General features: G+C 34.3%; 1 protein-coding gene across 1 annotated transcript; it reads left to right on the top strand.

Moving 5' to 3' along the window:
- The first annotated feature begins 9,712 nt into the window (after positions 1-9,712).
- Positions 9,713-13,387, top strand: LOC131627191 (probable inactive leucine-rich repeat receptor-like protein kinase At3g03770). The gene is made up of 7 exons (XM_058898031.1): positions 9,713-11,493; positions 11,641-11,771; positions 11,857-12,097; positions 12,243-12,445; positions 12,553-12,599; positions 12,846-12,957; positions 13,047-13,387. The coding sequence occupies exons 1-7, from the start codon at positions 9,957-9,959 to the stop codon at positions 13,311-13,313; spliced, it is 2,538 nt and encodes an 845-aa protein (XP_058754014.1). The 5' UTR covers positions 9,713-9,956; the 3' UTR covers positions 13,314-13,387.
- Positions 13,388-13,431: the final 44 nt, after the last annotated feature.

Genomic DNA, 13,431 nt, shown 5'->3' with positions numbered 1-13,431 from the left:
TAGGAAAACATGGTTTAGGGGAGGAAGAGAGCTTGTCAAATTTTATGGATTGGCACTCTTTTTGTAAATCAAAAAAAGTAGGTGTAAAGAAATTAGATGTCATTTGGTTGGCCACGACTTGGTCCATTTGGTTGAGCCGAAATGGGATGTGTTTTAGGTCGGAGGATTGGAATTTAGATGACTTGGTTTGGAGCATTAAATGCTTGGTTTGGAGGTGGTCTTTTTGTGGAGAAATTACCCACGCCAATTATTCTTATTATGATTTTGTTAAGGAACCATTGCGGTTCTTGTCATAATTTTAATTGGGTGTTAATTTCTTCGTTTTTTTTTCTTTCGGCCTTTCTTCTTGTGTTCCGGTCTAGTGCCGCTCTTTTGTAAACAGGATTGAGAACCCTTAGTTCTCCTATCAATATATCTCTTGTTTACTAAAAAAAAAAAACATTTTGAGAATGCAATTCAGTTCACTGTTTTTGAAACACGTTGTATCTCTACGGGAGAGAGAAGCTCCAAGAAAGAAGTCACGGGTGGAATTTTCTGTGACAACAAATTTGGAAAAGAAACAATACAGAGTTTCAAGATTTCTCAATTATTGAGTATAATTGAGATGTGGGGTCTCCCTTAAATTTCTGTTTTTGGACATGTAATTTGATGGCTAGCAAATGATTAATTTAAACAATTAAGAAGAATTAAATTATTTATATCATTTTTATGTTAAACTTTGTATGAATAATCATAAAGGACTAAAATAGATAAATCATCTTTTGTGCTGGATTTTGATGTGAAAAATAGAGCAAGTAAAGATATAATGTGTATAACTAATTAGACTCGAGTGGTAAACGAACTCCGAATTTCTGTCAAAGAATGAAGGTTCGGAAAATACCGAGTTGTAAATTTTTAAAATCATATTTATCATAGCTTATTTGAATTATTATTTTTTAATTTATGAGTGTTTTAAAATTAAAATGACTATATATTTTTCCACTTATAGAAAAATACTAACAAATTGATATTTCCTCAAACATCAAGACCAATATAATGTATTAAAGGAAAAGAAGATAAGATCATCAACATAAAGAAAATGAATTGAGATATTAAACATATTAAGTTAAGAGATAATTTTGATTAATGATTCAAATATAGTCTAATATGTTTTGTATCCTTGTTAGGAAAACAAGTTAGTTTCCCATGTAAAAGGACTTCAAGAGGAGGCGACGTTGTAAGGCCACTCGGTGAAAAATATCGCCTCGCCCTTAAGTCTTCTTCATCCATGTAGAAAAAACATGGGATAAGATGTGTCTTGGATGAAGAGAAATTCAGGGTCATTACTAACTCATATCTCTTTTAGAAATAGGGATTCAACTGTCCAATATTTGACTAATTGGGTGGAGGTTTTTTTTGAGGGAACCCTGAACCCTAGATACCTATATAAATACATTTTTTTCAAGAAGGGAAGGGACAAACTCTAAGTCATACACATCTTCTACTATCTAAAGGAGCTATACGCTCTTGATAACTGTAACACAAGATTAACCAAACCGCCCACCTAAAATTAAGCAGCGCCGACCGTCTATAAGGTCTCTCACCTCACGTGAGCTGGTCCCCTAAACAGACACAAAAACCACCATACATGGCTTCTTGCCTCCATGAGCAAGTCATCACTACTAAAACATGTTATACACCTACTAAGGCCACTGAGTCTCCCTGCCCTTGCAGGAGGACATGCACATCTATATTTTTTACTAGAACATTGACACCTACCGTGGAGCCTCGGTAAAACTAATCTGGATCACATTTTTCACCCCAACACTAACATCCCTTTTCTGGAGATGACTAACAAGACCTTAAGTCACAATGTCAATATCATTGTTGGAGGTATCTCCGGGAAGGGCCTCTCCAGAGCCGCCTGAAGAAGATACGCAAAGCAACTGTTCACGCCAAAAGTCATATCCCCCGACTTTCTTGGAAACCCCATAGGAAGGGCAGATGTCAACCTCTTTTTTCTAAAGAGGATACCATAGGTATTGATCCTTACAACAACGATCCCTCACCATTTAGCATGACAACTGAGATATCAAGTGGGTCCTGATAGATCTAGGAAGCGCCACCGACATCCTGTGTTAGGATGTCTTCTAGAAGTTACAAATGATCTGGATGATGTAACGCCCCAAACTGTGACTTTCTTGGAAATCAAATAGGAAGGGCAGGGGTCAATGTAACACCCTTCTATCCCACATGGAATTTCGCATATAATTTAAACAAAAAACAAAACAAACATCAACAAGGGTGTCACATCTTCATAATAATCTCATTCAACAAATAGCCCTACTTCGTAACACAGGTTGAAAAAACATTTAAATCTTAGATAACTTCTTTATTATCATCAAACATATTACTTTAAAGCTTTGTTTGCGAGTTTGGAGGGAAGGGGAGGGGAAGACTTCCAAAAATGAAAATTAAAAAAGTTATAGGAAAATATTTGACATTTTTTGAAAAAATGATTTTGTTTAGAATGATAAAAGAGTCATTATCATTAGTAAATTTTTAATTTTCAGAATACTATAACAACCTAAAAGATATTTGAAAAATTTATGTAAGCCCTCCAAAACCCTCCTTCAATACAATTTTTTAGTGCCCCCATTTTATGGGGTTTTTGGTGTTATAAATAAAATCAAACCCTCCAAAACCCTCCTACTCAAAACCTTTATATTCTTTTCACTCAATCCTTCATATTTACCAAAGTCCTCTCCTCCATTCCCCTCCAAACTCGCAAACAAAGCCTAAAGCTTTGCATCGGAATAAATAATTCAAGCGTCTTCATCATAAATAACCAATAACACGAAGGGTGGTTCAACATCAACCAATCACCATACCTCATGTTAAGTCTACATGATTATAAAGTTAATACAAAATTTCTCAAAAATAACAAGGAATAAATCATCGTTCTAAAATCAATCGATCCCAATCCAAATGTTACATATCAGAGCAAGACCCATAGACTTAACGGAAAATCAAATAGGCGCTCTGTAAAGCTATCTCCTAAGCCTCTTGCGCTAATCTTTGTCACCTGTGCGTTACCCACGTGGAGACAACATTCAAACAGAAAGAGTAAATCACAATCATTATAAAAAGCATAAGTAATAGATATACTAGTCATAGCATGGGAAAAACACAACATTACATCATCTATTACATCCACATTATAATCATCGTCTCTAATGTCTTCACATATACCATCATAATTCAAAGACAATCACATACATCATATAATTCAATTAGTATGCAATGCCACAAATAATGAAATACAACGTCATTAGATTCATGCATGTGGTACCAAACGTCACTGATGACTTAGTCATCGTTATTCTCCAAAGATCCCCACCATAGGATCGATTCCCACTTGAGTCGCAGTACATCACAATTTGCATTTAATCCACAAGATGGGATTAAAGGTCCTCGCTGGACCAATTGTCCTACAACTTCACTGGATTATCATCCTGCAAACTTCACTAGACCACCTGTTCCACAAATGCTATGAATGCATGATGCACAACAACACACATTACGACCACGGCTAGTCAACAATGCATCACCATTCATCATAATAATCATATGCACCATATACATCATATTCATCATATACATCATAATACTCATGTTGTCACAACATCATCAAAACATTACAATATACAAGTCAAGTAATAACAAGACAAGTTTGATTTATTTCCACAATAGCAAGCATTACTTACTACTATTCGCCACAAAGTATCATCATTTCATCACGAAACACTCCTAGAAATATACATCTTATGATTCACTTTTTCCTCCAGATTATTTCATTGGCTCTCTTACGCTTCGAACGACGCATCAAACGAAGTCCGAAAACTCAAGTTATGACCTCTACAATTTTTCTGATTCTGACACCTCTTTCCCGACGAGCACCCGTCTTCACCCGACAACAAAAGACAGTAGCCAAACCTCTCAAATTCTCAAGTCTCTGGGTCGGCGAGCCACTTCACTCGCCTGACGAGACAAGGCAGAGTGACCAACACTCCTCCTTACTTGCACCCTTCGCCCGACGCCCCTGAATAAACTTCTCTCGCCTGACGAGACAATCGCTTTGCCCGGCGAAAATGCACTATTAGAGAAATTCTGACGCGATTCTTGCATAAAAACCAATCCAATTTCTGCGATTCCTTCATGTTACTAGTCCTAAATTATCATCTAAAATCATATTTTCATTGCACAAACACAACTCCCATGTATTTCACATTATAGATATCATTATATTACCAATTAACTCACTTAAATCCTCTGCATCCATCACATCATCACAATTCATCATAAACCCAAAACTCCAAAACTAATCTCACAATTATCATTCATTTAAGTCAACCATAATAACTAGGACAGAATCCCCTTACCTCAAATTGAAATTCGATCTCGAATTCCTCTTCGCGTTCTACAAAGCCTTCAAGTTTCTCCCAAGCCCTAGCTCTCCTCTCTTTCACGTCCTTCCAAACTTTTACGATTGAATGAGAACCCATATTCCTTCTTTTCTCTTTTTGTTCCAATTAACCCTCTTGATTTTACCATTTCGCCCTTATTACTTATAACACCAATATTATTCTATTTATCTAATTAAAATAGCCCTAACTAATTATTCTAATTAGGGATAAATAACTGTTAGCCCCTGCCATTAGGGCGAGTTTTGATTTACGCCCCCTTAAAAATAAAATTGAGATTCCGCCCTCGTAACTCCCACATTCCATTTGCAGTCTCCCCTTTGTCACTATTTCGCTGACTGTGTCCTACGTGGCTTTTTAAAAATATTTTTTATTTATTTTATTTCTGGTAATGTCCCAGGTGGCTTTTTTTATATTTTTTATTTATTTTAATGATGATTTGGCAAATTATTTATTATTATTTTAAGTTTGTAAAATTTAATAAGTTGTTTTTGTCCCAAAATCTTGCAAGCAATGGGTATCGAACCCATGTCTTCAATGTAAAAGGCATTGGACACATCCACTAGGCCAACTTGTTTATTATGTTTAATGTTTGAACTGAAACTGATATATTATATATGTTATCATTGAAATGATATATTACATATATTAACATTTTATATATATTAACTCAGTATTTTTTTTAAAATTGTTTTTTTGTTTTTAACGTTTTTTTATAATGTTTTTTAACGTTTTTTTATAACGTTTTTTTATAACGCTTTTTTATAACATTTTTTTATAATGTTTTTTTATAATGTTTTTTTATAAAGTTTTTTTATAAAGTTTTTTTATTCAGTAAAATTGTATAAATTATAACGTTTTACAAATTAATATATTATATTAACGTTTTATAAATTTTTTAACATTTTATTATATTTTATAATACTTTTAAATATTACCATTTTATAATTTTTTAACGTTTTATAAACTAACAAATATTTTTTATAAATTAACGTTTTTTATAATGTGACTTTAATGTTAACTATAACCATTATTTATATTAGACAAGTTGTTAAAATATTAAATAAATAGAGCTACAATATAATATAAAAGTTGGAAAACAAACATATAATATATTATTTAATGAGTAAGAATAAAACAAATAAAATGAGTTGGTTTAGTAAAATTAATATTATAAAAAAAATATAAGAAAACATTAAATAAAATTAATGTACAGCATTAAAGTACGTATATACTAAAAATATAAGAAAACATTAAATAAAATTAATGTACAGTATATACTAAAAATATATAATGTACATTAACTATAATGTGGGTGGATGTGGGTTCGAATCCTAGTTCAGCCATTTTTTAGAAATCTGCATTTTCTAATTTTCCCAAACGCCACATGGATGCCACGTCACCAGATTCCCTATGCCAAGTCAGCCAAACAAGGGATAGGGTGTTCTGAAAACAGAATCTGTGTTTTATAAGAGGGGAATCTAAGAAAAAAAACTAATAAAGAGGGAAAATCAAAACTCACCCTAATGGCAGGGGGTAACAGTTATTTATCCCTTCTAATTATTTCTAAAATACTCTTAATTTTCAATAATTCCCCAAAACACCTATGCATTACCAAACTTCATCAAAACATCACATAAATCACCAAAACATCATATAATCATCGTTAAATCATCACAACATCGCAAAGACTCACATAATCACCCCAAAATAATTAAATAAATAATTATTCTAGATTTTCGGGGTGTTACATCTCTCCCCCACTTAAAGAATTTTTACCCTCGAAAATGACCTGACGAAAACAAGAACGGATAAGATTCTCTCATCCGATCCTCGCGTTCCCGAGTCAAACTCTCACCAGTTGGTCCACCCCACAACACCTTCGCCAAGGCAATCTCTTTACCTCGTAATTGTTTCATTTCCCGACCTTCTATTCGCATGGGTAGTACTTCAACAATTAAGTTATCTCTCAGTTGCAAATCATCCATTTGAATCACATGCGAAGAATCCAGAATGTATTTCCTCAATTGGGATACATGAAACACGTCATGAATATTCGAAAGTGGCAGTGGTAACGCAATTCGATAAGCCACCTCACCAATCTTCTCTAAAATCTAATATGGGCCAATAAAACGTGGCGTAAGCTTCCTCGATTTCAAAGCTCTACTGACACCTGTTACCGAAGTAACCCTTAAGAACACATGGTCCTCCACTTGAAATCAAGTGCTTTCCTCCTCTTATCGTGGTAACTCTTCTGACGACTTTGAGAAGCTTTCATCCTCTCTCGGATCATCTTTATCTTATTAGTCGTCTCTTGCACAATCTCATATCTGAGCACAACACTCTCGCCTGATTCACACCAACACAACAGAGTTCTACACCTCCTACCATACAACGCTTCATACGGTGCCATACCGATACTCGCATGAAAACTATTGTTGTACGTAAACTTAACCAATGGAAAATGGCTATCCCAAGCTCCTCCTTGGTCTAACACACAAGTTCTTAAAAAATATTTTAATGACTGAATAGTCCTCTCAGTCTGACCATCCCTCTGTGGATGATACGCCGAACTCAACCTCAACGTAGTACCCAAAGCATCTTGCAAACTCCCAAAATCTTGATGTAAACCTAGGATCTCTATCAGACACAATACTCGAAGGTATTCCGTGCAACTTCACAATGTATTCGATATACGTCTTAGCCAATTTAGAAATAGGATAATTAATCTTCATCGACAAGAAATGAGCCGACTTAGGCAACCTATCCACAGTTATCCAAATAGAATCATTGCCCTTGGCAGTCTTTGGTAAACCCATCACAAAATCCATGAAAATACTATCCCATTTCCACCATGGAATGTTCAACGGTTACATTAACCCGGAAGGCCTCTAATGTTCAATCTTCGACTTCTGACAAGTTAAGCAAGCGTAAACAAACTTAACAACATCTTTCTTCATACCCGACCACCAAAATAATCTCTTTAAGTCTTGGTACATCTTCGTAGCACCTAGATGGATACTTAAACCACTTCTATGGCCTTCTTCAAGAATACTCTTCTGAAGTTCTAAAACATCTGAAATACATACTCTATTCCCAAATCTCATCACACAATTCTCACCAACTCGGAATTCACCTCCTTTACCTTGGTTAATCAATGTCAATTGCTCAACCAACTTCAAGTCGGACTTCTGTCCTCCTCGAATATCGTCAAGAATACTTGTCAATTTCAACATTCCCAACTTCACGCTATCAGGAGTTGCTTCACATACCAAACTCATATCTCGGAATTGTTCAACTAATTCCAATTCATGCGCCATCATCATCGACATATGCAACAACTTCCTACTTAACGCATCAACTACCACATTTGCTTTACCCAGATGGTAACTCAAATCAAAATCATAATCTTTCAACAACTCAAGCCATCTTCCCTGCCTCATGTTTAACTCTTTCTGATCAAACAAATACTTCAAACTCTTATGATCACTAAACACTTCAAACTTAGAGCCAAAAAGATAATGTCTCCAAATTTTCAGCACAAACACCACGGCAACCAACTCTAAAACACGTGAGAAACTTCCAAAAAGGCCACCCATCCAAATACTACTTCAAATCAATGACACTTAACTATTGAACCCTCTTGGGACCAATTTTTAAATTTTTTTGACATTTAACATTTAACACTCAAACATTTAAATAATAATAAATTGACCTACGTGGAATATATCAAAAATAAAAAATAAATAAAAAGCATGTCAAGTCAGCACCGTTAACTACGTAGGCATTTTTGTAATAGGCAAAAACTCGCTAACTTACGAGGACTAAAACACTATTTAAGCCATAAATTTAACATATGTATATGGGTCAGAATCAAATAACACCAATAGGTCAAACTTAGTAACATGACATATCCGATAACTCTTTATCATATATCCGTATAACAAAATTCTCTGTTGGATTGAAATTTATTATCATATATATCATGTATATAAAATTTAACATTAATAAAAAATCATTTGATATGTTAAAGAGAATGATCAAAATTAACTATTTTGATGAAGTTTTGTAAGACATTAGTTTTTATGCATCTCGTTAACATGTCAAATAATTTTCTATTGATGTTAAACTTTATAGAGATATGAGGTAAAAAGTTACCAGCAATGTCATGTTACTATGACACATTTGTGTGCGTGTATATATATTTTTCTTTTGCATGCAGACATTATAATAATTTTTTTAAAACTTGTAGATTTTAGACCACCTCCCACGGAGGTTCTTTGCAAGTTCTTCAATGAACAAACCAAACTTTTTCAAAAATTTGCTATTGGAGTCCGCCAGAATGAAAATCCGTTGCATGCTAAAGCAACGTTGATACCCATTTTCCAATAAAAATTAATGTTTTTTTATATATCAATTATAATTAATTAAATATATTGATTTTTTCATCACATAAGTTTCACTTAATATTTTAATCTACTAGTTTTATAAAAACTTAAAATTTTTATTTCTCTTATATAATTTAATTTTTCATTTTTTTCATATAAAATTTAATAGGAATAAAATTATAATATATGAAATAAAGTTGTGGGATCTAACATCAGTTTTTTAGAGTTGTACCATTAAAGTTAAAATAAAATGAATTGGTTAAAGATGACGTGGTTTAATGGGTCTTATAAAAAACCCAAAAAAATAAGTTGCAACGTTAGAGACGCGGATGTAAGGCTGGTTGGCATCCTGCATCCACTCAACTTTCATTTTCTTGGCAGAGTAATATAAAGTTTTAGATCTATAACCTCACCAATGTCATCCGCCCTAATCTTTTACCCGTTTTTGCATGGCGTTTAATGCCCATTTTCAACCAACTTCTCCATACCGACTTAAAAAAACATTATTTTATTATTATTTTTATTATGTTTTTATATGAAAATATATTTTTGTTATTATATAGGAGCATCGTTTTTGACTAAACATTACAGAAGCATACCCGTGATTGAGGTTAGGTCCCACTCTGATTTGTCCCTTTCACAATAACATCACAATCTAGCATAAAGGAATACATACACACACATCATGTTTTGGCATTTCCCAAATGTGTCACGAGCTTAACAACACACCCTCTCCCTGTGACATGTTCATTGGCTCAGTGTCCTATTCAACTTAATCATCAACCCTACTTAACTTCTTCCACTAATACTATAACATAAACTAATCAACACTTAATCAGCAATCCTAAGTATAAGTAAAACATGAAAATTCACCTATCACATTTTTGGCATATCACATATGCAACTTTTTAGGTAGTACTTGACAAAAAACTTTTATATCTCTGTCAGGTTAATGTTCCACATATTCATGTATAGTTAATCTCGTGAATGCATAAGCATAACCTCAAATATTGAGCATCACATTAACAAAATATCATTGGTTTCAATTTCAAAACCTCTTGTTCTATGTTCATACTTCATATCTCTTTCTCCAATTCAACAGAAAATGGCTAAACAACTTCATCATTCACATCACCTACTCCTTCTAATCTTCTTCCTCTCCATCATCCATTTTTCACACCAGTTACAGTCCTCACACTCTCAAACCCTCCTCAAACTCCAACAACTTCTAGGCTACCCTTCATCCCTATCAACCTTAACCACCACCCAAGATTTCTGCAACATTGAACCTACACCTTACTTAACACTAGTCTGCTATGACCAAAACTTAACACAGCTACATCTTGTTGGAAATACCAACAACAACAACTTCACCACCTCATTGCCTCAAAACTTCAACTCACACACTCTCTTTTCAACACTTTCCACTCTTTCATCCTTGAAAGTCCTCTCTTTGGTTTCTCTTGGCTTATGGGGTCCACTACCTGAAACCATAGGTGAATTTTCCTCATTGGAGATACTCAACATTAGCTCAAACTACTTCAGTGGAGAAATACCAGTTCACCTTTCATATCTCACCAATCTTCAATCACTAGTACTTGATGATAACAACTTCAATGGTGAGATTCCAAACTTGTTAACCTCTCTTCAAGGTTTGGTTGTTCTTAGCATGAAGAAGAATTTTCTTACAGGTAACTTGCCTAATTCAGTGAATCATCTTGTTACTCTTAGGGTTTTGGATCTGTCAAATAATCAACTATTTGGTGAATTACCTCATCTTCATAACTTGGTTAACCTTCAAGTTCTTCACTTGGAAAACAACAGATTAGGACCTCATTTTCCTTCTCTTCCTACAAAGCTAGTTTCACTTGTGCTTAGGAACAACAGTTTTAGGCTTGGTGTACCTTCTAATATAAGCTCTTTCTATCAGCTTCAAGAATTGGACCTTTCATTGAATGGCTTTGTAGGGCCATTTCCGCCGTCTTTGTTGTCGCTTCCTTCGATAAATTACCTCGATGTTTCATCGAATAAGTTTACTGGTATGCTCTTCGAGAATTTTTCGTGTAATGGCGATCTTCGGTTTGTGAATTTGTCTTCAAATCTTTTGAAAGGTGAACTACCTAGTTGTTTGAGAGAAAAGGAAAAGGTTGTTTTGTATGCTAGAAACTGTTTATCTGATGAGAAGAAACAAGATCAACATAGTTATAGTTTCTGCAGCAGTGAAGCGCTCGCGGTGAATATTTCGCCGCGTCAACAACAGAAACATAAAGGAACAGCTAGTAAAACAGTACTTGTTTCATCAAGTATTGGAGTTGTTGGAGTGTTGATTGTTGCTGTTGTTGTCTTGGCTGTTAATCAAGTTCATAAGAAAAATGTTTCGAAAACACCTTCGATGGCTACTTTGGAGCATGTTATTATCAGTCAAATACAGAATGAAGATAGAGTGAAAACTACTGCAAGGTCTATAGTAGAGCATATCATCAGAAAGGTACCTGATAAAAACGCTATGAAAACACTAACAAGATTCATAAAGGAGCATATCGCGAGCTTACTCGGTAACCGACGCCTTTCAAGGTCACCTTCAAGGTCCATAATCGAACATGTTTCATCAGTAAACACTGTAAAACTACTCACAGATGCAAGTAAATCCACATATCCTTTGCCTTGTTTTTACATAACTTCAATTCCACAAAAATGCACAATCTATTAAATATTAAAACCTATGAAGTACGAACACCATAAACACGTCGCATCACATATAGTCTCTTAATGATATTCTTTGTTAACAGGGTGTATATCAGAAACAATGAAGATGGGAACTGGTCTTCCTGCATATAGGACTTTTTCTTTGGAGCAACTTAAGGAAGCTACAAATAATTTTGATGAGTCAAGTCTAATAAGTGAAGGTCCACTTGGTCAGGTATGCATTTGAAACTGTCAAGATTGATATAGTTCTCCCAACAATTATGCATAGGAATCCTCAAGTTCTTGTACTATGATGTCAGATATATAAAGGGGTTCTCTCTGATGGGATGCAAATTACTATTAGAGGAATGAAGATAAGAAAGAAGCATAGCCCTCAAGCTTATATGCACCATGTTGAGTTGATTTCAAAACTTAGGCATTCACACTTGGTTAGTTCACTTGGACATTCTTTTGAGTGCAACCAAGATGATTCAAGTGTCAATACTATATTTCTCATTTTCGAGTTTGTTCAAGACAAAAGTTTAAGAAGCCGCATCTCCGGTAAGGAATATTGTCTTGCTCCAGTCTTTCTTCAACTTGTGGTAGCTGACATCTCAACTATGTTGGCACCGTAGCTACCAACAATCGTCTGCAAATTAACATAAATTTACTGAATATGTTCGCTAATAACATTTTGTTTCAATAGGATCAAATGGAGAGAAGCTTTGTTGGACACAGAGAATAGCAGCCACAATTGGAGTAGTGAAAGGCATTCAATATTTGCATACAGGGATAGTGCCTGGACTATATTCGAATAATATCAAGATAACTGATATTCTTTTGGATAACAATCATAATGTCAAAATAAGCAGTTATAATCTGCCGATCTATGCTGAAAACAAAAGAATGGTAAATGGATAAAATATCTGTTTGTTTATGCTCTCCTCTTCCGATTAATATATCTTCATTTGTTTTACGATATTGCTCAGTCTAATGGTTTTCTTCAAAATATTCAGGTCAGCAATGGAACTTCTCATGGAGTAAAAGGAAATCTCCAAGCAAGGTAAAAAATCGGTTCCTTGATATTACAATGGTGCTTAATCTTAGCTGCTAAGAGAGTATGAAAATGTAGCGAGTTGAACACAGAAGGACTTCATTTTACAATCCGAAATATTGCATTCAAGAAAAACTACCTTCGGCATGATAAGTCAGACTCTGATGAATCATGATGTTCTCATGTGCGTTTATTTATCTGTTTACTTTAGAGTCGAATTTGTTGCTCTAAGATGATTGCTATAATTATTTGCAGGATAAACGATGGAGACAAGAATGATGTGTACGATATTGGTGTAATCTTGCTAGAAATCATTCTCGGTCGACCAATAATGTTCCACAATGAAGTGGGAACATTAAAAGATCTCGTGAGTATTATTTCCATAAGCGTTTAATTAAGCTGTTTATCCAAATGTCCACTAATCCTAAAAATGTTGTACGCGTTGCTCTTACGCAGTTACATGTAAGCATAAAAACTGATGATATAGCAAGAAGGAGTATTGTAGACCCATTTGTTCACAAGGAATGTTCAGATGAATCATTACTGAAAATGATGGAGATATGTGTAAGGTGTCTCTCAAGTGAACCGAATGAAAGACCTTCTGTGGAAGATATTCTTTGGAATTTGCAGTTTGCAGCACAAGTTCAGAATTCATGGAGAAGAGAAACTAGTGATTATAGAGACTCACCTAAATCATCCTCAAGAGAGACAAAGTTACAATGAAATTAAGAGGATCTATTATGGTGTATGCTACTATGTACATTAAGCTTCATTTTATACAGATTAATGTATAAGCATGATTATTTCTATTTAAAATTATCTTTGAAAGTTCTACCGTAGA

This window comes from Vicia villosa, unplaced genomic scaffold (genome assembly GCF_029867415.1).
Source record: "Vicia villosa cultivar HV-30 ecotype Madison, WI unplaced genomic scaffold, Vvil1.0 ctg.000351F_1_1, whole genome shotgun sequence".
In the NCBI taxonomy this organism is placed as follows: Eukaryota; Viridiplantae; Streptophyta; class Magnoliopsida; order Fabales; family Fabaceae; genus Vicia; species Vicia villosa.
The sequence above is the reverse complement of the archived record's forward strand: the minus strand, read 5'-3'. Positions and strand labels throughout refer to the sequence as shown.

Bases quoted from the DNA above. Each gene is read 5' to 3' on its own strand.
- LOC131627191 (XM_058898031.1), top strand. From the start codon at position 9,957: ATGGCTAAACAACTTCATCATTCACATCACCTACTCCTTCTAATCTTC. The intron at 11,772-11,856 runs GTATGCATTTGA...CTATGATGTCAG, and splicing joins GTGAAGGTCCACTTGGTCAG to ATATATAAAGGGGTTCTCTC. The intron at 12,958-13,046 runs GTGAGTATTATT...GCTCTTACGCAG, and splicing joins TGGGAACATTAAAAGATCTC to TTACATGTAAGCATAAAAAC.